We start from the raw sequence: 25,551 nt of genomic DNA, 5'->3' as shown, positions 1-25,551 counted from the left end.
GTTAGAGGAGGGCTTGAGCCCAGGAGTTAGAGACCTGCCTGGGCAAAACATAGGTAAGATCCAGTCTCAAAAATAATTAAACAAAACTAATCTTAATTGGCTTTTACTTTTTATTCTAGAGTCAAGCAACACCTCACCCCCGTAATATGTTTGAGCTAAGTAGAGGGGCTAGGCAGAGAAAGCTGAGGAAATCAGAAAGAACAAGAATTGCATTGTTTCAATCTTACTTTCCCTTGTAAAGGTTAAAGAGAAGGAAACTCCCTTCAGCTAAAACTCGCTTGTTTGAGAATTTTGCTATTATCTCTCACTTCTGATTTCTCCAAGAGATTGTGTGTGTTGCTGGGGACTGAACCTAAGGCCTCAGACAAACTAGGCCAGCGTTTTACCACCCTAACACCCCAGGGAATTTTAGTTTGGCCAGCGGGGCCAGTGCTAGAGCTCAGTCCAAACCAAAGGATTCCTATGAATTTTATTTAACACTTGTTACTTCTTTCTGCCCTCCGTTCTTATCAAAAACATTAGATCAAGGATAGGAACTATGTACCTTGTTCACTACTACTATCTCTAGTCTAGAACCAAGCATACCACATGGTAGGCACTCAATAAATATGTACTGAGTCATTGTCTTCGAAAATTTACATCTAACTTCTCCACTGGGGAAAGCATACATGCCCCTTGTGCAAAAACAGGAAATCAAGAGTCAAACTTCTAACTTCTCGGATCACCGAACTTGTAACTGAAGAAACTAAACTTCTCGGATCACCGAACTTGTAACTTAAGAAATTAAGATTTGAACCCAGGTCTGTAAAGCCCCAGAACCCTCAGTCAAACACATACAGAAGTTTCCCTGTTTGGGGAACCCTAACAACAAAAAAACCGAACCCGGCATTAAACCAGGAACACAGAGCTTCCAATTCGCTGGCCTGGCGAAGTTCCCAGCAGGCACAGCGCGCGGGGTGTGGCCAGACGAATGGGCGGTCCTGTGCGTCCGACTATCGGCCGAGGCTACTTATTCCACAAGGCTCCTCCACAGGGCGCCGCTTATTGGCGGAAGCAAGAACGGCGACAGCGTGATGACGTTACCAGGGACGCTGGCGCGCGGGATTTAAACTGCGGCGGTTTACGTCGCAGAGTTGTGTACTTTTGGGAATCTGCTTTTTCTTCGCCGCCGACCTCCGAATGCCCATGGACTCATCGTATCAGGGCCGCTTGTTTCCCGGTCTTTCCATCAATATCCAACGCAGCAATGGTAAGGGGGTGGGGGGTGCGGAGGCTAAAGGGACCAGTGAGTGATGTGAGGGCTGAGGTTACTGCCCCGCCCCCAAACGGCAGATCCCAGACTCGGCCGGTGATCCTCAGACCCGCTACACACCCACAGTCCGTATCCCCAGGCTGGCAGTCGGCCGTTCCTATCCAGGGATGGAGCTTCTACACTGGTTGTGGATCACTTTTCTTCTTTCTGAGAGTGGGCGGAGTTTCTTAGTGGTCTTCGGACCTCCCAGGGAAGTTAGGGCTGCTAGATTAACTTCCCTTCCAAAATTCTCTTATGAAACTGCCCTGCCTTTGTGGGAACCTCTGCTTCCTAGCCCCTCCGATTTTTCAATAAATATTGTGTAGTTGCAGTATGTCGGGCGCTGTGATTCAAGGTAAACGAGACAAGATCCCTGCTCTTGAGGAGCTGGTAATCCGTTCCTTTGTTTTGGTTAAGCAGGTACTACAGCTCTGGCAGATCTAATACTAATGTTAGGAGAATGGCCAGACGTGATCGCCAGAAATGAGTTATGGACACCTGCAAGTTCCAGATTCTCAGTGTTGTGATTAAGAACAGCGCAACTAAGGACTATAGTGACTCTTACTTAAACATACCTTCATTCCATTGCAGGCTCTTTTTTTTTTTTTTTTGCGTAGGTGTGAATCCTTATCCCATTCAGCTGGAGTGTTTTTATTTGTTTTGTTTTGTTTTGTGGTGTTGGTAATCAAACCTAGGGCTCAGCCCCACAGCTGGATTTAAGATCTATTCTCTGCTCACCACACTATGGAATGTTCTAAGGGTGAATCCCATAAAGTCTATTTATCTCTCTTAGTGTCTGGTTTAAAAAAAAAAAAAAAAAACTCATCTGCTTTTACCAGGTAAACTCCACACTAGGAGTCTCTGTGGGAGGCGAAAAATGAAGTTCTCAGAAGACAAGTAACTCTGGTCTTTTCATACTGTAGGCTTAATTCACAGTGCCACAGTAAGGACTGTGAACCTGGAGAAATCCTGTGTTTCGGTGGAATGGACAGAAGGAAGTACCACAAAAGGCAAAGAGGTAGGTTCTATGTGGTAGGTTCTTCTACCACATTTAATACCTTTATATGCAAAGGATCTGTGTGGAAATGGGACCCGTGAGAGCCTAGTTTCTGGTGTTGTGCTATCCTCCCCACTCTTTAAAAAAAATAAAAATTAAAAAAAAAATCCCTCTTGGGATGCATTGGGATTTAAAAAGGTGTTCTAGTACTGGGTATCAAACCCAGGGATGTATGCATGCCAGGTAAGCATTATACCACTGAGCTACATCCTCAGCCTTTTTATTTTGAGACAGGGTCTCATTCAGTTGCCTGGGCTGGCCAGCATGCACCATTGTGCCCATCAAATTGGAATTTTATTTAGTCAAATACGTTCTCAATTGAAGAAATCCACAGCATGGGTTGTGTTTGTAGAAATCAAACTATAGCTAATCTCAAACCTTGCTAACTAACCTAAGCCAGGTTCTGAGTACACACTACCTATAGTATTGGTTTGGGTGCAAAACCAGCTTAAAGAAACAAAAGTATGTTTCTGAAATGTTAACTTTAATGCCTAGCACAGGCTGGTAGTGCTGGAGCAGCTTAGGTAGAGACTCTTGAGGATGGGCTGGCTTGAGTGGAGCATGAGGCTTAGCTAAAATAGCCAGGCAGCACACATAGGATTTAGTGAAAAGTTGGTCACAGACAGTGTAGGGCTAAGGGATGCTTTGGTAGCAGCAAAAAATGCTAGAGAGACTGGAGGGTCTTTATCTTTGGGACCTAAGATGTTTAGGTATTCTGCAGGCAGCAATAAGCCTTGAAATGATTTTGAGAAGAGAGATATACCTTGGGCATTTATGCTCTAGAGGCATTGTGGTGCTGTAAAAAGCTCACTGGACTATGAATATAAAAAACCTGGATTCTAATTTGCCTCTGCCTCTGCTTTGTGTGTTCTCAGGCATATTTCTGTCTTTCTTAGAAATTTAATTTCCTTCTGGGCATGGTGGCACACAACTGTAATCCAAGTGACTTAGTAGGCTGAAGCATGAGGATTGCAAGTTCAAGGCCAACCTCAGCAATTTAGCAAGACCTGTCTCCAAAAAAAAAAAAAAATGTCTGGGGATGTAGCTCAGTGGTAGAGCATCCCTGAGTTCAATCCCTAGTATCCCCCCCAAAAAAGGAATTTAATTTCCTTATCCATAAAATTCAGGCAGTGAGACTATTTCAAAGTTCTTGTGAGGACTTATAAAGCAAATGCTTTTGGACTAGTTCCAAAATTCTAGACCATGTGTTGGGTGCTGGGAATACAGAAACAAATAAGACACCCTCTGGACTATTGCTCGTGGAGCTTAATGAAAAGGCTTGCTTGTAATAATGCATAGGTATGCAGATATTTAGTTGGTCTATTTGAGAACAAGGATTCCCAGTATCTATATCTTTCCAGTATCTATATCTAAGGAAGCAAAAGGTTCCTAAAATTCCTTTCTTTCTTTCTTTCTTTTTATTTTTTTAATAATACTGGAGATCGAACCCAGGGGTGCTCTACCACTGAGCTATAATCCCCTGTCTTTTTTACTTTTTATTTTGAGACAGGGTCTTGCTAAATTGCCAAGGTTGGCCTCGAACTTGCTATCCTACTGCTTCAGCCTCCTGAGTCGTTGGGATTACAAGCATGTATCACCACATTAAGTTGCTGAGGGTCTTGCTAAGTTGCTGAGGCTGGCCTCCATCTTGAGATCCTCCTGCCTCAGCCTCCCAAGTCACTGGGATTACAGGTGTGCACCACCACTCCCGGCTCCTAAAATACCTTTTAATCAGTGATAAGAAGTTCCTTGTGGTCTCTTGTTCATTTAGGAATATATCTCTTGTTGGATCTCACTCCAGCTCAAATGTTGCCATTGGAATAAAGTCCAGACTTCTTTTTTCTTCTTTTGTGATGCTAGGGATCGCACCCAGGGCCTTGTAAATGCTAGGCAAACACTCTACCATTGAGCTACACCCCCAGCCCAATCTAGTGTGTTTGAATCTGCTGTGAAATTATGCTGGTAAAGTTTGAGTTGTTTCTAAAGTGTTGCAGGACCCTGATGTAAACCTAGAATTGTGACCTCATTGCAGGCATGAGCAGATACTAGGGGAGGCATGAGCAGGAAGCTGTAACTAGGAAAGAAGTTTCTGGGCTCAGTAGAAAATGTAGGTAGACTTAGGGTTAGGTTGTAGCTGTCAGGAACTTGTTCCTGCCAATGAGATCCTGAAGGGCCCTTCATTTTAACTATCACCAGACAGTTCAAACTTGTTTCTTCCTCTGTGTCAGCTAGCAAGAGGTGCTTAGGGGACAGTGTCCAATGGGACCTCACTGCCCAGCAGAACAATAGGGGAGCCAAGTAGGCTAGGTCTACTGTGGACTACCTGTATGCCTGCCTATCTGCCTTCCTCCTCACCTCACATCACTGATATATATCATTGGCTTGGAAATCAGAAACCCATATCCATCTAGATGGTAAATCATTACTAAGGAACAAATATTTGTTTTATAGCTATAAGTACTTAGTGGAACTTAAGGTTGGTAAAAATCTAAATCTAGGGGTAATTTGGTTGCAGAGATGGTTTTTTTTTTTTTTTAATATTTTTAGTTGTAGATGGACACAATACCTTTATTTTATTTATTTATTTTTATGTTTTGCTGAGAATTGAACCCAGCGCCTCACACATGCTAGGCAAGTGCTCTACTACTGAGACACAACTCCAACCCCCAAAGATGTATTTGGATTGAACATTATGTTGTTTTACTGAAACTCTTTCTTGTTCCTTTCAGATTGATTTTGATGATGTGGCTGCAATAAACCCAGAACTCTTACAGCTTTTCCCCTTACACCTAAAGGACAACCTGCCCTTGCAGGAAAATGTAACAGTCCAGGTAGGTGCCTAACATCTAACTATAGCTAATGTCGTAGAGAAGTCACTTCACTTAATAGCTCTTGGCTCATTTGTTTTCTGGGACTGCCTGGGACTTCAACAGCATATGGGCCCAGGATATGTCCTTGAGAATTGTTAAAAGCAATATATTGTGGTCATTTGTTTTTCAGAAACAAAAACGCAGATCAGTCAACTCCAAAATTCCTGCTCCAAAAGAAGGTAAATTGATTTCTAATATTTTAATGGCATTTATGTTAAGATTAATGTGCCTGGGGCACAGACTAGTAGAAATTGTAAAGTAGATTCATTGCTTCAGTTTAGCAGATGGCTTATATGTAGGCTGAGTCCTGCCCTGTGTTTCATACGTCTTTCTCAGTGAGGAAGATTTCCATCTATAGCCAACTGTAAGTGACTGGTGCAACTGAAAAATTTACTTACTTGTGTTCATCTCGTCAGTGCAGGTAACTGGCAAGACTTACTGGCTTAGATATCTTTTCTGAAGAATCCAGAGCCTGGTGCTGGGGATGGTAGGAATCAGCCATTGGAAGGGTGAAGGTTAGGGTTAGGGCTCATCTTCCTCTGGGGAATAGTGTGTCTTGGAATGAGGCTCTGAGAAAAGGTCTGGGTTGTTTGGAAATGCAGTTAAGCCAGATATAGTGGCTCACATCTATAATTCCAGCTACTCAGGAAACTGCAAGTTCTAAGTCAGCCTTGGCAACTTAGCAAGACTTGTCTCAAAATAAAAGGGCTGGGGATATAGCTCAATAGAGCACTTGCCTAGTGCATTCATGGCCCTGGATTTAATCTCTAGTACTGTTAAAAAGTGATGATAATAATAAATTAAAAAATAAAAAGGCTAAGGATGTGACTCTGCTTGCCTAGCATATGAGAGGCCCTGGGTTCAATCCCCAGTACTGAAGAAGAAAAAAAGGAAAAGGAAGTGCAATCAATAATGCTATGGAGGAGATAGGAATAAATTCTTACTGTGCCTGGTGGGGTTGAAGGGTAGAGGAAACAGTGCTATGGAGTCAGGCAAAGGTCAGGGATATAACTAAGTGATAAAGTGCCCCATGGTTCAATCCCTAGTACCAAAAACAAAAACAAAAAAAGTGCTATGGAGATGAGAGATTGGGGCCAGAAGGGAAAATAGCAATGCCTCATATTCTTGGAAAAGGTTGGACTTTCTCTGTAGAAATAGTCAGCATAACCCTACTTTGGCAACAGTAGGCTGTGATTATAGGGGATTGATCTAGGCACAAGTTGCCTAAGAAATATAGCTTATTAACTCAGAGCCAGCTGTACCTTGCAGGTCATTGAACCTGCACAACTGTCCTACAGAGATTATCACTGCCCTGATATGATCCAACTATCATTTTATTTTTAAGTATTTATTTTTTAGTTTTAGGTTGGTACAATGTCTTTATATTTATATGGTTCTGAGGACCAAACCTAGTGCCTCATGCATGCTAGGCGAGTGTTCTACCACTGAGCCACAACCCCAGCCCCCCCCCATCTATCTTAAGACCCAGAGAATGCTTGGCTGAAGTTTCAGATGCATGAGGGCCAAAATGGAAGATGATGCCATTGTAATTTTGGACAGGGCTTGGATCCAATGGTGCTGGCCCTCTTGCTGTTGTACCATAGGGCCTGCAGGGGAGATGAGAATGGTAATCAGTGGTCCTATTCCATGTGTGTGTCCTCAAGGACTATTGGCACAGCTCCTTTTTTGTTTTGGTGCTGAACCCAGAACTTTATAGATGCTAAGCATATATTTTTTACCACTGAGCTACATGCCCCAAACCCCATACCTCCTTTAAAAACAAACTAAGAGCTTTATAAATAGGCATGTTAGTCAATAGTAGAAATGAAACATAAGATTAGAAATCATTTGTGAGGCCAGACATGGTGGCACGCACTTGTAATCCCAGTGGTTCAGGAGGGTGAGGAAGGAGGATCACAAGTTCAAAGTGAGCCTCAGCAACTTAGCAAGGCCCTGTCTCAAAAAATAAAAAAGAGCTAGAGATGTTGCTCAGTGGTTAAGAGTCCATAGGTTCTATCCCTGGTACCAAAATATAAAGAAAGAAAAAGGAAATCATTTATGAAATAGGGAACTTTTAATAGTTCATGCTCTTTTTGAAAGAAATGGGGTATAGATGTTCCTTGACTTACAATCTTATAATGAGTTATGTCCTAATACACCCATTGTAAACTGAAAATATTGTAAGTACTCAGCTGTGGGGTGCTTGTCTTAGCATATGTGAGACCCTGAATTCAATCCCTAGCCCGATATATATATATATATATATATATATATATATATATATATATATATATATATATATATATAGTTAAGTCAAATATGTATTTAAACTGAGTGTGATCCAGCTACTCAGGAAGCTGAGGCAGGAAGATTAAAAGTTTGAAGACAGCCTGGGCGATTTCACAAGACTCTGTCTTAAAATAAGGGATAGGGAGATAGCTCAGAGGTCAGTTGCTTGCCTAGGATGCACTAGGCTCTGGGTTCAACCCCTAGTATTGAAAAAAAAATTGCATTTATTATACTTAACCTACAGAACATCATAGCTTGGCAGCATAGTACATTGTAGAATATAGTACATTGCCTTCGTATCTCACGGCTACTTTAGATCAGCATCTTGTTGCTGGAAAGCATATTTTACAGAATTTGGCTAGCATGGGAAAAGATCAAAATTCAAAGTGTTTTTTAATTTTTTTTTTTTTGTATTGGAGATTGAACCAAGGGGTGCTTTACCAACTTAGCTATATTCCCAAGCCCTTTCAAATTTTGAGATAGGGTCTCACCAAATTGCTTAGGGCATTGCTAAACTGCTGAGGCTGACCTTGAACTTGGGATCTTCTTGCCTCAGCCTTCAAGGTCCCTGGGATTACAAGTGTGAGCCACCAGCCTGGCTCAAAGTCAGTTTCTAATGAATGTATATCACTTTCACACCATTATAAAATTGAAAAATTTTTCAGAACAACATCTGTGCCAGGTGCAGTGGCACATGCCTTGTAATCCCACTATCTTGGGAGGCTGAGGCAGGAGAATTATGAGTTCAAAGCCAGCCTCAGCAACTCAGTAAGACCTTGTTTCTAAATAAAATATAAGAAAAGTCTGTGAACGTGTCTCAGTGGCTTAGCGCCCCTGGGTTCAGTCCCCAGTACCAAAAAAATCAAAACCAAAACAAAAACAAATATCATAAGTTGAGAATCATTTATACATAAAGCCTTCAGTCTAAACCTGTTACACTCAGAAATTCAGTATAAGTTTTTACATGAGCCCATGTGTTCTTTTTCCAAATTTATGACTATATTTATGACAAACCTGATATGTAGGTAATAAAGTGTTTCTTACAGAGGGAACTATAGGGATTTGTATAAATTAACAAGAATTCAGGTGTAACTTAGCTAATTCTCTCAGTTAAGCATTCTTTGATTCCTGAAAACAAGTGTATCTGATACTATGGGTTTCTGATGATGTGACCCAGGATTGACTCTGTAAAGCCCAAGAGCAGTGGGAAAGCCTAGATTTTTATAGTCAAAAAGTCCTGACTCTGGGGACTTAGTAGTTATGTGACATTTATAAGTTACTTAATGTCTCTAAACCTGAATATTCTCTCCCATGATATGGATATCTTAATATTTACCTTACAGTGTTTTGTAGTCATGGTGTGGTGTTGGGGATTGAACCCAGGGCCTGTGCATGCTAAACAGACACTGTGCCTTGAGCTGTATCCCAGCCTTAACTTATAATGTGAGAATATTAGAAGATATAGGAAAATTGAACAGTGGTAGATACTGCTGCTGCTAAAATTAATAAGAATTGAAAAAGGTCTGTCTTTTTCTCAAGAATTGAAAAAGGTCTGTCTCTTCAGAATGATTTCAGATTTGCTATAAGTTCATCCATTTACCCAAGGCAGATGCTCTTATGAAAGAGATTTTTGCCTTCCAGAACTACAAGATTTTCGAGAATGTACACAATAAATAAGTTTTGGGGTCACTGGTACTTTGATCTAACATTTCCTTTCTGTGGGTTGAAGGAATATGAAATAGCTGGGCTTCTTTTCTGCTGGGTATGTTTTAGCTCACCAGAATCTTGGAGCTTTGCCCGTCTGCTCTCTTCTTGCCCCCTTTGGCCCTCCCGATCATGCAGAACTGATTGGCTGTTACCTTGGGGTCTTTAGGTCTTCGAAGCCACTCTACTCGTATGTCCACTGTCTCAGAGGTTCGAATCACCGCTCAGGAGAATGATATGGAGGTTGAACTACCTGCATCTACCAACTCCCGCAAGTTTTCAGTTCCCAGTGAGTAAAAAAAAAAAAAAAATCCCCATTTGAACCCCTGAAGCAGACTGCACACATTGTGCCTGTGCTAGAAGATCCTAGAATTCTTCCATTCTGGATTCAGTACTCTTCTGCCTCAGCCTTACTGACTCTGTTTCCTTATCTGGACATGATCCCTTTTATTTTTTATTTTTGGTACTAGGGATTGAACCCAGGTGTACTTAACCACTGAGTCGCATCCCCAGCCCCCCCCCCCGCTTTTTTTAGTTGTAGTGGAACACAATATCTTTATTTTATTTATTTATTTTTATGTGATGCTGAGGATCGAACCCAGCACCTCGCATGTGCTAGGCAAGCGCTCTACTGCTGAGCCCCGGCCTCAGCCCATCTCCAGCCCTTTTTATTTTTTATTTAGAGCAGGGTCTCACTAAGTTGCTGAAGCTAGCTTTGAACTTGCAATCCTCCTGCCTCAGCCTCCCAAGCTGCTGGGACTACAGGCATGTGCCACCATACCTGGCATGACCTCTTTTTTTAAAAATGAGGGCTGGGGTTGTGGCTCAGTGGTAGAGCACTTGCCTAGCATGTATGAGACACTGGGTTTGATTCTTAGCACTACATATGAATAAATAAAATAAAGTCCATTGACAACAACACAAAAAATACTAAACAAACAAAAATGCAGTTAAGCCAGGCTTGGTGACGCACACCTATAATCCCGGGGGATCAGGGGGATGAGGCAGGAGGTTAGACTCAGCAATTTAGAAAGGCCCTAAGCAACTTAGCAAGATGCTGTCTCAAAATAAAAAGTAAGAAGGGCTAGAAATATGACTCGGCATCCCTGGGCTTAATCCCCAGTACAAACAAAAAACTCAGTTAAAACAACACACACAAAATATGTGTGTGTGTGTGTGTGTGTTTCTATACACATACATAAACACAAATATATATATGTATGTACACACAATGCAGTGTATAAAGTATGGTATATATTTCAATGAATTTTCTCAAACTGAACATACTCACTTAACACCAGACCAGAGCATTTACTAGCCCTCCAAAAATCTTCAGACTTCAATTCCTAACCCCCAGATACCTACAGTCCTGACTTCTAATAGCATAAATTAGCTTTTCTCTTTTTTTACTTTATATAAGTGGAATTTTTTTTTTAATATATATATATATATATATATTTTTTTTAGATGTAGATGGACACAACACAATGCCTTTTATTTTTATGTGGTGCTGAGGATCGAACCCGGGTCCCGCCCAAGCTAGGCAAGCGCTCTACCACTGAGCCACAATCCCAGCCCCCATAAGTGGAATTTTTAAAATAATTTTTAAGTGAAGTATTTATCAACCTTTAATAGATAAGCAAAGTAGATGCAGATTTTCTAAACTACATAATCCTTACACTTGACATGTATCGAAGTTAGCTAATAGGATAAAGGTAAGTGAAAGGGTCATGACCACATATGGGGAGGTAATGGGGCATTATGGATTGAACCTTCCTTATTGAATCCATGTGTTTAGTTGTTGCCCAAGTTCCCTGCTACCCCAAATGGGTAGAAAAACCTGGCCTGAGAAGACATGCTTAGGGCAAGTCTACAGAGTTCATGCCTCCAGGTGTTTCCCTTCATGGGAAAGTCCATATACCTCAGGGTATTTTTTTTTTTAAAGAGAGAGAGAGAATTTTTAATATTTATTTTTTAGTTGTCGGCGGACACAACATCTTTGTATGTGGTGCTGAGGATCGAACTCAGGCCACATGCATGCCAGGCGAGCGCTACCGCTTGAACCACATCCCCAGCCCCCTCAGGGTATTTTGATCTCAGAGTCCTGCCCCTGCAGAAAGGCGACTTGGGATAAGGGTGTTAGCTAAGGTGAAGGGAAAAGCCCAAGTTCTGCTTATGCTGGAAAGGCTTGGGCCCTTGCTGATCTGGCAGGCAGTATAGTATCCTTCCTCCTGGCCTGTGACCCACTAGGGTCCAAATGAAGACAGCTTTCATGTACCTGCTTACTTCTCCAGTGACTCTTGTTCCCCCACAGCGGGCCCCCCTAGGCCCTCCTGCCCTGCAGTGGCTGAAATACCATTGACGATGGTCAGCGAGGAGGTGGAAGAGCAAGTTCACTCCATCCGAGGCAGCTCTTCTACAAACCCTGTGAACTCAGGTAGACACGCTAAGCTGTCTGCTCTTCTGTTCCTATTGTGGAACAAATCATTAATATCTATCCCAAACCTGGCCTACCTGGACACCTGAGTTCAAACCCTTTTGTCATCTTGAAGGCATGTTTTTCTGTGGCTATGAACTTTCACTAGAGGTGAAAGATTGGGCAGCAGCCTTCTGATGTAATTGATGTGTTAACAGCTAAGGTGTTGACCAAAACCTGAACACCCCAAGTGACTCAAGACCAATCAGAGCTGTCTTACCTCTTTAATTGTTGAGAAAATAACCAGAGTCATAGAGAGAGCTCGGGTCAGACTGAGTGCTATTATCATTGCTCTGTATCTCAGGAGTCAGACCCGTTACTGCTTCTTGCATATAGTGATTTAAGGGTGAGGATCTAGAGAAGGCCTGTTCCTGGGAAAGACCCAAGTCTCAGCAGACTGACCACACAGGTAAAAGATTGGGTTCCTTTTCTCCCTCTAGTTCGGAGAAAATCATGTCTTGTGAAGGAAATGGAAAAAATGAAGAATAAGCGAGAAGAAAAGAGAGCGCAGAACACTGAAATGAGAATAAGGCGAGCCCAGGTACCTTTCTTTTGGGAGGCTTGGGCAAATTTTGGGACAGGCACCCTTTACTGAAGCCCTATAGATGAGAGAGAAGGGGGGGGGGGGGCTCCAACGTTTCATGAACTCCAATCCTGATACATAGGAATTTAATTGATTTCTTGTCAGGATTCAGAGAACAAATACATAATTCAGAAGTTTATCTTCAGGCTCTCAGATGAGCAGTACTTGATGCCAGTTGTCCACTGGGGAAACACATGAAATGCTCACCCAGTGCAGTGTTGTATCTGGGCACAGTTGCTGGCTTTTCTTCACTCCCCCTAATTTCATGTATTGCAAGGCGGGGACGACTGCAGTGGATTCCCTTTAGTTGGGTTAATTGCTCTGGGGAATCCTAATCTGCTGCTGTGTCTCCCAAGATGTGGAATAGTGGCTGTTGCCCTACTTCCTAGGGTGGTATGGGTCTAGGTTCCCCTGCCAATTTCTGCTCAATTCATCTGTACCTGACTTCTCAGCTTAGAGCCAGGGTGGGTCTTTGCCAACTATGAAGTTGATACAGAGAGCCATTGTTGCTGCCCCTTAGGACCACGTTTGAGAGCACTTAACAATCTGTTTTTACCCTCATCTCAAACAGGAGTATGACAACAGCTTTCCAAACTGGGAATTTGCCCGGATGATTAAAGAATTTCGGACTACTATGGAATGTAATCCACTTAATGTGACTGATCCTGTAAGTTAATCAAAAGAGCTCCTACCTCTCTTTCCTGAGTAGATATACAATTAAAGGACAGAAAACTTGATTTTATAGAATTGAAAGTATGCTGGAGTCTTCACTCACCCTTTATTCTTTGTTGTTGATGCAAAGAATTATACCCAGGGCCTCATATGCTAAGCACAAAATCTACCTCTGTGTCACACCCCCAACCCATTTTGGTTTTTTAAATGCCCATTGGTATGTTGGAGGAATGAGGCCTAGGTGGGAGGTCCTGATCTTACAAACTATGTCACAATCCCCACACTGTAGGTAGGCTAGACTGTTACTAACATTCATGAAAGTAATGCTGAAATTTCCTGTTTCAGGCAGCAGAGTAAGAAAACTGATAAAATTCAGTGCAACCTCCTTGTGCTCTAGAGTGGTTAATGGGAGAGGCTAATGTCCTAATGTTAGATATTGTCTACTGCTGGGACCTGGGGAGAGGGTGTAGACAAGCTTTCTTTTGATATTGCTCTGATCCTTTTCCCTTTGGTTATCTCCTCATCATCTTGTAGATTGAAGAGCACAGGATTTGTGTGTGTGTGAGGAAACGCCCTCTGAATAAACAAGGTAAACCACTAAGTCAGAGGCTTCAGATGACTAAGTCAGAGGGCCGCAGACTCAGCAAAAACAGTTCAAAACAACTTAAATCTAATCCCTGATTTTCTAAAACCTTGAAGTTGTCTTGAGGATCTCTTGCATCCAAGGATTACCCCCTGAAATATTCTTCCTTCCACAGAATTGGCCAAGAAAGAAATTGATGTGATTTCCGTTCCTAGCAAGTGTCTCCTCCTGGTACATGAACCCAAATTAAAAGTGGACTTAACAAAGTATCTAGAGAACCAAGCATTTTGCTTTGATTTTGCATTTGATGAAACAGCTTCAAATGAAGTTGTCTACAGGTTAGTCCTTGCCTCTTTTTTCATCCTTATACCCCTTCTTCCCCCACCACTTCCTCTTTTTGATGTGGGACATTGTGGTAACATGCACACAGACATGTTACTTCTGAGACCCTACCTGGCCTCTTGTATTTTCTTTGGTTCAGCCCCTCAAACTAAGAGCTCTGGTTCCTGGCAATAGGAAGGCCCTGTTTTGGGTCTGCCACATCCCCTTTTGCAACTTGAGTGGGATATTACCCATTACACAATGGGGTTAGGCTGGGCAGGCTCCAGGGCTGCTGCTTTTTTACCCACTGGGCTTAGCAAATTCAGAAACTCCAGATATTCTCTGTATAGTACACATCCAGTAGCCTCAATTAAATCTAAATGAAAGCCAAATAAGAAATTTAGTTGTATAATTACACTATCCATATTTCATGTGATCAGTAGCCACATGTGGCAGAGGCTATATGGCACAAATAGGGAACATATCCATCATTACAGGAAGTTCCATTGGAGACAGCGCCATTCTTGAGCAAAGAGTAATAGTTTGTTCCATAGGCTAAATCTGACTAATGACTCCACCTTTTTGGGGAGGGTACTGGAGATTGACCCCAGGGGTGCTTTACCACAAAGCTATAATCCAAGCCCTATTTATTTATTTACTTTTTTTGGGGGGGGGTACTGAGGATTGAGGTAGTACTGAGGATTGAAATAGGGCCTCGTGCATGCATTCTACCACTAAGCTATAGCTCCAGCCTCCTTTTTATTTTGTTGTTGTTTTTGGTACCAAAACCCAGGTACCAGAGACACTTAACCACTGAGCCACATCCTTTATATTTTTTATTTTGAGACAGAGTCTTCCTAAGTTGCTTGTGGCCTCACTAAATTCCAAGATTGGCCTCAGTCCTCCTGTCCCAGCCTCCTGAGCTGCTGAGGTTACAGGCATGTGCCACTGCACCCAGTTTATTTTGAGACAGGGTCTTGCTAAGTTGCTGGCTTCAAATTTGTGATCCTCTTGTCTCAGCCTCCAGAGTAGCTGGGATTATAAACATGCACCACTGTGCTCTCCTCTTTGTATTATGTCTTTTGCTGCAGGTTGTCAGCTAAGCTCATGTTTTTATCTTAGGTGTCTAGAGTCATAGGAGAGGCTGGATGGCTTAGAGTTGGGCCATCAGCTTGCTCCTGGCAGGTCAGTCTAATACTCACCCCACCCTCCCAGTTAGTTGGTAGTATTACAGATTTGGTAGTAGCATTGAGATCAGGTTGGACCACTGAAGCAAGAGAGAAGTACAATGCTTAGAAGCAATTGAGGAACCCCAGAGCTCTGCAGTAGAAGGACTGTATTCTAGGGAGCACATTTTTTTTTGTTTGTTGTCTGATTTTTTTTTTTTTTTTTTAGGGAGCACATTTTGAGAACCCTCTGTAACCTTGGTTTCTGCATCTGTGGATTTAATCAACTATAGATTGAAAATATTAGAGAAACAAAATTGTCTTTACTAGACAGACTTTTTTCTTGTCATTCTTTCCTAAACGATATAGTAAAAACCTTATATTAAGTATTATAAGTAATCTACAGATGATTTAAAGTATACCATAAGGTGTGTGTAAGTTATAAGCAAATACTGTCATTTTAATGTAAGGGACTTGTGTGCATCTACTGATTTGTATGGGTGCAGGGAGGTCTTGGAACCAGTCCCCCTTGGATACCAAGGTGATTATACAAACACTTCCCTCTACTCCATACTTTCTCCTAGGTTCACAGCAAGGCCACTGGTACAGACAATTTTTGAAGGAGGAAAAGCAACTTGTTTTGCATATGGGCAGACAGGAAGTGGCAAGACTCATGTGAGTATTCAGATCTAGAAGGGAGAGGCTTCTTATGGTACAGCACTGGGTCTCTGAAAACGAAAACGATTAGTTTCTTGCAGAAAGTCCCCTCAGTGCAGATGCTCCATCACCACACACACCATGCCAGATATAGGTAGTACCTTAGCAGGTCCAGTTCCTGTTTTTGGTGTGGCCTCTTTGGGCAGTAGAGCCAGTATTGCTCTGGCCAAGGCCAAAGGCCTTTACCATAGTCATCTACCTCTTCTTTTTGCAGACTATGGGTGGAGACCTGTCTGGTAAAGCTCAGAATGCATCCAAGGGGATCTATGCCATGGCCTGTAAGTAGTGTGTTCTGCCACATCGGGGTTGGGTATAGAAAGGCAAGTTGCTCACTTATCCAGGCTCTCTCCCTCAGCCCGGGACGTCTTCCTCCTGAAGAATCAGTCCCGCTACCGGAACCTGGGCCTGGAAGTCTATGTGACATTCTTCGAGATCTACAATGGGAAGGTAGCTGGCAGGGAGCCCTCTTTTTATGCTGTTGGGGTCCCTGATTTTCTAAAACCTTGAAGTTGGCTAGAAGTGGTAAAAGCCAACAAACAAACTAGTTAACTGTCATATCTTTGGGCCATTCTGGCTTGACTTGTGTAGGAAGTTTCATTTGATCATGAGATAGTAGCCAAGCTCAATAAGTATAGCAGAAATACTCCTCAGGGCTCCCTCTAGATGGAGGCTTGCCTTATATATGCCCTTTCTTCCCTTGACACACTTCCTTTATAACCTTTTCCCCTGACTGCATTTTTATGTTCATTTTCCCACTCCCTATGTATCTCTTTCTGCCTCTTTACATCCCCTATGTTTTTGCAGAGCTTCCTTCCCTAGAGCAGTGCCTAGATAATAAACATAGCTAATATTTACCATTAACAGGATATTATGTGCTAAGCACTATTCTATGCACTCTAGCTTGTTTTCCATCTGTAGAGACAGTAGAGTGATTCAGTAACTTGCCCAGCCTCTTGCAGCTAGTAAAGTAGCAGAGTTGGATTAAACTGAGGCACACTGGTTCAAATCTCAAGCATACTACCCTCTGCTGGTCTAATACCCTATCAGCTAGTATGCTCTCTGCCTTTCCTGCTGCCAACCCTTGTCTAAGCTGGAGCAGACACTTTAGGAAAGAGTTGGGCAGGGCATTTTGTGCCTGTGACTTTACCCTTATTTCCCCTGCCTGGCACAGCTGTTCGACCTGCTCAATAAGAAGGCCAAGCTGCGTGTGCTGGAAGATGGCAAGCAACAGGTGCAGGTGGTGGGGCTACAGGAGCACCTGGTTAACTCAGCCGAAGATGTGATCAAGATGATCGACATAGGCAGTGCCTGCAGGTTAGAGTTCTGGAGAGGGGAGAGGGCCACCTTCTGAAGCCTGATTCAGGTGAGGCCATTTAGCACATATAGCACTTTTTCCCTCAGCATGATAAGGGCTGTGAAGGCCTCTATTTTAAAGGGTCTCCATGGGACAAATGACTTAGGGCCACAGACTCAGCAAAAACAGTTCAAAACAACTTAAATCTAATCAAGTCAAGCTTCCTAGCATCTATGAAATTCTTGTTTTCCCTTCCTTTCTGGTGGAAGTCGGGAAGGAGCTCTGGATCTATTATGGGCTAGAAGTAATAGGGCCCATAGCTCCTCCACACAGAAATAGAGAAGCACTGCTAGGTATGGTATTGTATCCTGTAATCCCACCAACTCCAGAGGATGAGAATGAGGCGGGAGGATTGCAAGTTTGAGGCCAGCCTGGGCAGTTCATTGAGACCTTGTCTCAAAATAAAAAATAAAAACAGGATGGAGTTCAGAGGTAGTGTGCCTGTTCAGGCCCCAATACCCAAAAAGGAAAGAAGTGCTGGCATGGTGCAGTGGTTGCTGGGTAGCTATGGAGGGCCAAGGAGGAGTTGCCCTATGCAGGGCCCTCAAGTTCAGACAAGTAGTTCATGACATCACTGTGTGTGCCCTGTAGCAGAGGCAGCTCATTCTTCCCTGGGTTCTTATTCCCCAGGTTCAGAGATGGAGAGAGAACTACTGTCTAGGGAGGGCAGAATGGAAGTATAGAACAGGCAGACACAGGACTTCTTAGAATCTCTCCTGTTGTAGACTGGGGTGCCCTAGGAGCTTGTGATCCTAGAACCTCATGTCTTTTCTTTGCCCTCCTCTGCCACAGGACTTCTGGGCAGACATTTGCCAACTCCAACTCCTCCCGCTCCCATGCCTGCTTCCAGATTATTCTTCGAGCCAAAGGGAGAGTGCATGGCAAATTCTCTTTGGTGGATCTGGCAGGAAACGAGCGAGGTGCAGACACTTCCAGTGCTGACCGGCAGACCCGCATGGAAGGCGCTGAAATCAACAAGAGTCTCCTGGCCCTGAAGGTAGCAGAGGCTAGCTAGAGGTGGTTCACCTGGTGTGCAGCTGGGATGGGAGGGAATGGGCAGCACAAAAGGAAAGAAGGAGCCTCAGTTGTTCCTGCTGTCCCACAGGAGTGCATCAGAGCCCTGGGACAAAATAAGGCTCACACCCCATTCCGTGAGAGCAAGCTGACACAGGTGCTGAGGGACTCCTTTATCGGGGAGAATTCAAGGACTTGCATGGTGAGTAATGCCACTTTGGACATGATGGTGCAGAGAAGACTTGCTTTCCAAGGAAACATTTAATACTGTCCCTGAGCTTCCCACTCAGCACCTCGGGCTGCCTGTGTTCCTAGGCTCTTTGTGTTTGTGTTCAAGTGTGGTGCTGGCAATTGAACCACCCAGGGCCTCACATTCTAATCAAATGTTCCACCAGTGAGCTATATCCCCAGCCCTTATTTTTATATTTTTATTTATTTATTTATTTTTTGCAGTGCTAGGGATTGAACCCAGGGCCTTATGCATGCAAGGCAAGCACTCTACTAACTGAGCCCCCTTATTTTTATTGATGTTATTATTTTTAATACTTTTAGTTGTAGATGGACACAGTGCCTTTATTTTGTTTATTTTTTATCCGAGGCAGGTCATCACTGAATTGAGGAGACCATCCTCATATTTGCAATCCTGCCTCCACCTCCTGAATATATATGTGCTTCTGTACCCAGATCATCACTATGTTCTTCACTGGGCTTCCACACCCTGCTTTTCAGCAACAGCTTCACTGCCCACCCAAGCAGAGAAGAAAGGATCTTCTCCCTTTACTGTGTAAAGACACAGGTCTTGATTTTGGGAGAGGTCATTCCTACCTTACCTAGTGAGAAAAGAGGCCCAGAATTCAGAAGATAGACTTAAGGGGAAGCAAGAGAGGGAAGTCCTCATCTCTTTCCGGGCTTCCTTCAAGTTTATTGACTCCCAGTCTAGGAAATAGACTGGAGCATGAAGCTATTGTCTCTGTTAACTTGTTATCCCCTTCCCTATTTTATCTTCCAAGTCCTTCTAAGTGAGGCCTGTCATCTCTCCTCTCCAAGGAATATCCTCACTCCTGCCTTTTCATGAGGAAGGAGGGCTTTTTTGACTAAGCTCTTTTTTTTTTTTTAACCCCCAATACCCCAGTGCCTTGGACATGCTAGGCAAGCATGCCTATCACTGACCCACCCCTCAACCCCTTTGACTAAGCTCTAAACTCTCTTCCCGGAGGCATTATCCCACAACCTGGGTGAGCTGAAATTTCCAATAGGAGCTACAGCACTTTGGAATGTAACTTTGGTAGAAGGGATAAAAAAAGCAAAAGATAGTTGGGTGTGGTGGTACATGTCTGTAATTCCAGCAACTCTTAAGAGACTGAGACAGGAGGATCACAAGTTGAAAGCCAGCCTCAGCAACTTAGCAAGACCCTGTCTCAAAATAAAAAGGGTTGGGAATGTAACTCAGTGGTTAAGCAACCCTGGGTTCAATCCCTGGTACAAAAAAAAAAAAAGATAATTAGGTGTGCCTTTAAAAGTAGAGAACCAAGCCAAGCATGGTAATAACCTATAGTCACAGCTACTCAGCTACTAGTGTGGCCAAGGATCACTTGAGCCCAAAAGGATCCAGCCTGGACCTGGGCGGGTGGCACACATCTGTAATCCCAGCGGCTATGGAGGCTGAGGCAGGAAGATTCCGAGTTCAAATCTAGCCTCAGCAATTTAGCAAGGTCCTAAGCAACGCTATGAGGCCCTGTCTCAAAATAAAAAGTAAAAAGGCTAGGGATGTGGCTCAGTGGTTAAGCGCCCTGGGTTCAATCCCTGGTACCAAAAAAAAAAGGCAGGGTGCCTTTTTTTTTTTTTTTTAAGATGTTGATGAACCTTTATTTTATTCATTTATTTGTATGTGGTGCTGAGAATCGAACCCAGTGCCTCACACATGCTAGGCAAGCAGTCTACCACTGAGCCACAACCCCAGCCCTCAGGTACCAATTTTTAAAGCAACTTAATTTGAAGGTATTTAACTTGCCCAATGGGGCAAGTTGCCTAGCAAAGCATGGGTGCTAAATGAGTCCTCCTACCTTACCACGTAGGTCTCCTGGCATTTACTCCAGGAGTAAGCTGTCTTGCACCTTCACCCTGTGATTCTGAATCTCTAAACCACCCTTTCCTCTTTTGTAGATTGCCATGATCTCACCAGGCATAAGCTCCTGTGAATATACTTTAAATACACTAAGATATGCTGACAGGTATGAGGACCTACAGCCAGGTGGGATGGGGAAAGGAATAACATTGATGAGAAAGGAGGAGACTGGGGGCTCCCAATGTCTACTCTGTACCTGTCTCTGACTTAGTGGGAGGTGGGAGGTGCTAGATCCATCCCAATCCCTGCAGTCAGTGTGTGAGTCTTGTCCAGTCCAGCTTCAGGTTATGCCACCTCTTCTTGACTGAAGGCAGTTTGCAGCCTAAGTGGTGCTGCACTCCTGTGATGAGTGTAAGGGGCTGCCATGGGATTTGAGACCTTCTTATTTCCTCAGAGTCAAGGAGCTGAGTCCCCACAGTGGGCCCAGTGGAGAGCAGCAAACTCAAATGGAAACAGAAGAGATGGAAGCCAGCTCTAATGGGCCGCTGATCACAGGCAATAATGTAAGGGGGCTGGTGGGGCCAGGCAAGAGGGAAGCGTGACTTGCTGAAGTGGAAACTGGCCACACTCTGCATACTGTTGTCTCTCTCATTTTGGTTCATTAGTTCTCCAAAGAGGAGGAGGAACTATCTTCCCAGATGTCCAGCTTTAATGAAGCCATGACGCAGATCAGGGAGCTGGAGGAGAGGGCCATGGAAGAGCTCAAGGAGATTATTCAGGTGGGAACAGGCCCTGGACAGGAAGAGACCGCATATCCATCTGGAATGTGACTGGAGTTCTGTTCCCACAGGAATTTAGATTGGGATTATAAGAGGCATTCCTAAATCTCTACCTATCTAGTGTTCTCCTAGGGTAGCTAATTACCACACCACCCTCTTTTCCAGCCTGACACTATAGAATTTCCTGCATCATCCTAGCTGCAGCTAGTCTCTTAGTTTAAAGAGTCATTTATGCAGAGATCTTATTTATTCAGTGAATGTTCCAGTTCCTGTACTAAAACCATGACCTAAAACATCAGATACAGGTAGTATGCCCTAAAGTGATATTTCTTTGTGAAAGTCATTTAGCCTCACTTGCTTACTTGAGCCTCAGTTTCTTCATCCCTAAAATGGATAAGACAGGATGGTGTCATTAAGGATTATGTGACATGCTTATAAGGCATCAGCACAGTGCCTGACATTGAATTGAGTTAACTGGCAGATGATACTGCTGTTCTGATCCCTGCTATTGGGGAAAGGCACAAAAGTGTATCTTAACAGTGGGTCTCTCTGAGGAATACAGAGTGGAAACAAGAATTTGGAGCACTTGTGAGGCTGGACTGTGAAAGATAAGGTTTAGGCAGGTCCTGCCTTCCTGGAGTGTTCAGGGGTACTGAGGTTTGAAAGGACATAGCGCTTTTAGCAATAATGTGGTCAGAACAAAACATGATAGAGGGGGCTGGGGATGTGGCTCAAGCGGTAGCGCACTCACACAGGGCGATGGGTTCGATCCTCAACACCACATTAAAAATAAAATAAAGATGTTGTGTCCACCGAAAACTAAAAAAAATCTTTAAAAAATTCTCTCTCTCTCTTAAAAAAATAAAAATGATAGAGGGAGATGAGGCTATGAACAGGTAAGCAGGACCCTGATGTTAAAGGGCCTTGTATATGGTCAGACCAAGGGCATGTACTTCATTATGAAGGCAGTGGAGGTTTTAGAAGGGATTTAAATAGAGTGGTGATGTGGTCCTAGAGTTTTGCTCTGTTTTATATGGTTTTAGGAATTGAACCCAGGATGCTTTGCCACTGAACTACATACCCAACACTTTTTTTAAATTCTGAGACAGGGTCTCACTAAGTTGCCCAGGCTGGCCTCAAACTTGTGATTCTCCTGCCATTAGCCTCCCAAACCGCTGGTATTACAGGCATGTATTACCACATCTAGCTGCTCATAGAGTTCTCGATATATCACTGTGGCCAAGGGTATAGTGATAGAGCGCTTGCCTAGCATGTGCAAGGCCTTGGGTTCATCCCAAGACTGTTTTTTGTTTGTTTGTTTGTTTGTTTTTTAAAGGCTGAGTATTATTGGCACATGCCTGTAATCCCAGTGACTCAGGAGGCTGAGTCAGGAGAATCACAAGTTCAAAGCCAGCCTCAGCAACTTAGCAAGGCCCTAAGCAATTTAGACCCTGTCTCAAAATAAAAAGGGTCAGGGGGATATAGCTTAATGGTAAAACACCTCTAGGTCAAATCCTTAACACTCTTCCTTCAAAAAAGGTTTTCCAGGGCTGGGGTTGTGGCTCAATAGTAGAACACATGCCTAGCACGTGTGAGGCACTGGGTTTTATCCTTAGCACCATAAATAAGTAAATAAATAAGGGTATTGTGCCCATCTACAACTAAATATTTATTTATTTATTTATTAAAGAAAGGTTTTCCCAGGGATAAGGGTCAGGAGACAGTGTATATTGTATCTTACACAGGCATCTGCATTGCAGATGTTTGGGGCCCAGGAATAATTTGCTGAAGTGTTTGGTTATTATTGAATCTACAAGGTCCTCCCTGTGTTTTTACAGCAAGGACCAGGCTGGCTTGAGCTCTCTGAGATATCTGAGCAACCAGACTATGATCTGGAGACCTTTGTGAACAAAGCAGAATATGCTGTGGCCCAGCAAGCCAAGCACCTCTCAGCCTTTCAAGGTGGGTGTGGCTCCTTCTGTGCATTGGGCAGTGGTGACCTGCTGGCTTCTGGGCAATGCAGGGGATGTCAACTCTACCCTGAGTGAATTGGGGCCTCTGAGATTCTCATTAATTCCTCATACACCACTGCCCCTTCCTTCCAGATGTCATCAAGGCTTTGCGCCTGGCCATGCAGCTGGAAGAGCAGGCTAGCAAACAAATGAACAGCAAGAAACGGCCCCAGTGACAACTGCAAATAAAGATCTGTTTGGTTTTCACACCCAGCCTTCACCCTGCCCCTCCCTGTCCCTCTCCAGTCAACTTTGAGCACCTGGTGAATTGGTCAGGGTCTGAGCTGGGGCAGGTTTTGTTCAATGCCAAGTGTGAGGGCATCCAGCCCAGGGCAGCTGGGGTGGGAAGCACTATACTTTCCTTTTTCCTCATTTGGGAGCAGGAGAAAGGTGCTTTTAGTTACCATGTAAAATTGCCCTTCTCTCCCTCAAGATCAAGTGCTTTCTTGGTAGTTTTTCCTGGGGTAGCATCGTGCCTGCATGGACTGGCTGCTGGTGGAGGCTTCCCACTGTTGTTCTGGCTCTGAGGAGAGAGAAGGAGACTTAGTCCATTTCTCTCTTGGCTCTGGCCTGCCTTCCACACCCTTGGCCCGAGCACTTAAATGTCTTGTACTTTAAGAAAAGTTTCTGGGAGGGACCTCTGCTTTCCTTGCAGCTTTTTAGGCCCAAGAGTATCACTGTTCTTTCTGTTTTATGTTTGTACATCGTGTCTAACAATAAAGCAAATAAAGCAAAAGAAATTAAATCAGCCTCTTGAGTAGTTTGTGGGAAAAGACTGGGATATGTCTGAGCCTTCTGGGAACAAGTACTTCACACAAACTTTGGCTTCTGGGTAGTGCTGATTCTGTACTTTTCTTAGGTCAACCCAGCCAGGCGTGGTGGCACACACTTGTAATCCCAGTGGCTCAGGGGGCTGAGGCAGGAGTATCATGAATTCAAAGCCATCCTCAACAAAAAGCGAATCGCTAAGCAACTCAGTGAGATCCTGTCTCTAAATAAAATACAAAATAAGGCTGGGGATGGGGCTCAGTGGTCAAGTGCCACTGAGTTCAATCTTTGGTACCCAAAAAAAAGGTCAATCCACATCTAGTATCAGTAATATGTGGAAGACTCCAACCTCCACCTTATTTGTAGCCTATTTATAGTAGGCTCCAGTATACTATAAGGGACAGGAATTATAAGTAGGGAGGAGGTAGTATTCTGCTATGGTCTGCTCAAGTCACTTTAAGAGTCTGGGAACCCTCACAAGAAAACACTTGAGCTTGGCATAGTGATGCACACCTATAATCCCAACAGCTCTGGGAAGCTGATGCAGGAGGACTGCAAGTTCAAAGCCATTCAACAACTTGTTAAGGCTGTAACAACTTCGCAATACCCTGTTTGAAAAAGGGCTCAGGGATTAAGAGCCTCTGGTTCAATCCCTGATACAAAAACAACAACAACAAAAAAAAAAAAAAAAAAACTTGACTTACTAGACAGAAGAAGATCTGAAAGGCAACACCAGTTTGGTCCTGGAAAATTGAGAAGTTGGACTGAGAGTCCAAGCATAGGCCATGAGTAGTTTGCAAAATGAAGGACCAGATTCTGTGTCATGGAGTATGAACTAAATAATAATGAGGTATCCACAAAGAAGGGTTTTAAACCCAGGAACCACATTTATGTGCTTAGGATTCTCTCAGTATGAGAATGGCAAGCAGTATGTGCTATGCAGGCTGCTACAAAAAGCAGAGAATGATAGGGTTGGCTGGACCTGGTCTTAGCCCTCAACCTGGGTTTTTTGTTTGTTTTTGCAGTGCCAAGGATCCAACCCAGAGCTTCATGTTGCAAGGCAAGTACTCTACCACTAAGCTGTATTCTCAATCCCTCCCTTTGATTGAAAAATAGGGGCATTTTCTACCTTGTAGTAAGAGAATCGTATACATTTGAAGTGTCACATTCTGGATTTCTGGATTCAAAAATTTGGCCAATCACAAGCTTAACAGAAATGGCACTCTCTGGCCTTGAAAAAAGCTAGCCAGATGCTGTGGCACACACCTGTAATCCAATGACTTGGGAGGCCAAGGCAGGAAAATCACAAGTGCATGGCCAGCATCAGCAATTTAGCAAGACCTTGTCTCAAACTACTAAAAGGGCTGGCAACTTAGTTTGGTGGTAAAAATGCTCCTGGGTTGAATCCTGGGTGAAAGAAATGACTTTATTGTGATACAGTTTATATACCATAATATGTAAAATGTACAATTCAGTAGTTTTTAGTATTAAGAGTTGGGGAATCACTATATACTTTTTGGGGGGCAGGGGTACCAGGGATTGAACCCAGGGACACTTAACCACTGAGCCACATCCCCAGACCTTTTTATTTTTTATTTTGAGACAAGGTCTCATTAGGTTGCTGAGATTAGCTTTGAACTCATGATCCTCCTGCCTCAGCCTCCTAAGGTACTAGGATTACAGGCGTGCACCACCACATCCACCTGTAGACAGTCTTTATCAGGTCAAGGAAGTTCAATTCTATTTCTAGTTGTTTTTACATTGTTTTCAATACTTTATTTCCTAACCAAAATAATACACTATGTCTTTTTTTTCCCTTTTTTGTTTATT

General features: G+C 43.4%; 1 protein-coding gene across 2 annotated transcripts; it reads left to right on the top strand.

Annotated features, from left to right (window-relative positions):
- Positions 1-1,095: 1,095 nt before the first annotated feature.
- On the top strand, positions 1,096-23,698 carry Kif2c (kinesin family member 2C). Of its 2 annotated transcripts, XM_046418842.2 has the most exons (21): positions 1,096-1,249; positions 2,215-2,309; positions 5,078-5,179; positions 5,349-5,397; positions 9,381-9,500; positions 11,526-11,648; positions 12,128-12,228; positions 12,842-12,937; positions 13,477-13,531; positions 13,701-13,863; positions 15,597-15,687; positions 15,944-16,007; positions 16,085-16,176; positions 16,901-17,043; positions 17,876-18,080; positions 18,189-18,299; positions 20,261-20,328; positions 20,617-20,725; positions 20,828-20,941; positions 22,780-22,903; positions 23,047-23,698. In XM_046418842.2, the coding sequence occupies exons 1-21, from the start codon at positions 1,180-1,182 to the stop codon at positions 23,127-23,129; spliced, it is 2,178 nt and encodes a 725-aa protein (XP_046274798.1). In that variant the 5' UTR covers positions 1,096-1,179; the 3' UTR covers positions 23,130-23,698. The 2 variants fall into 2 exon arrangements, with proteins under 2 accessions (XP_046274798.1, XP_046274799.1); XM_046418843.2 differs by lacking the exon at positions 11,526-11,648.
- Positions 23,699-25,551: the final 1,853 nt, after the last annotated feature.

This window comes from Marmota monax, unplaced genomic scaffold (genome assembly GCF_021218885.2).
Source record: "Marmota monax isolate L192 unplaced genomic scaffold, Marmota_monax_Labrador192_F-V1.1 WCK01_AAM20220418_F8-fsc00008, whole genome shotgun sequence".
NCBI lineage: Eukaryota > Metazoa > Chordata > Mammalia > Rodentia > Sciuridae > Marmota > Marmota monax.
Note: the sequence above shows the minus strand (reverse complement) of the source record. Positions and strands in the feature narration are given on the sequence as shown.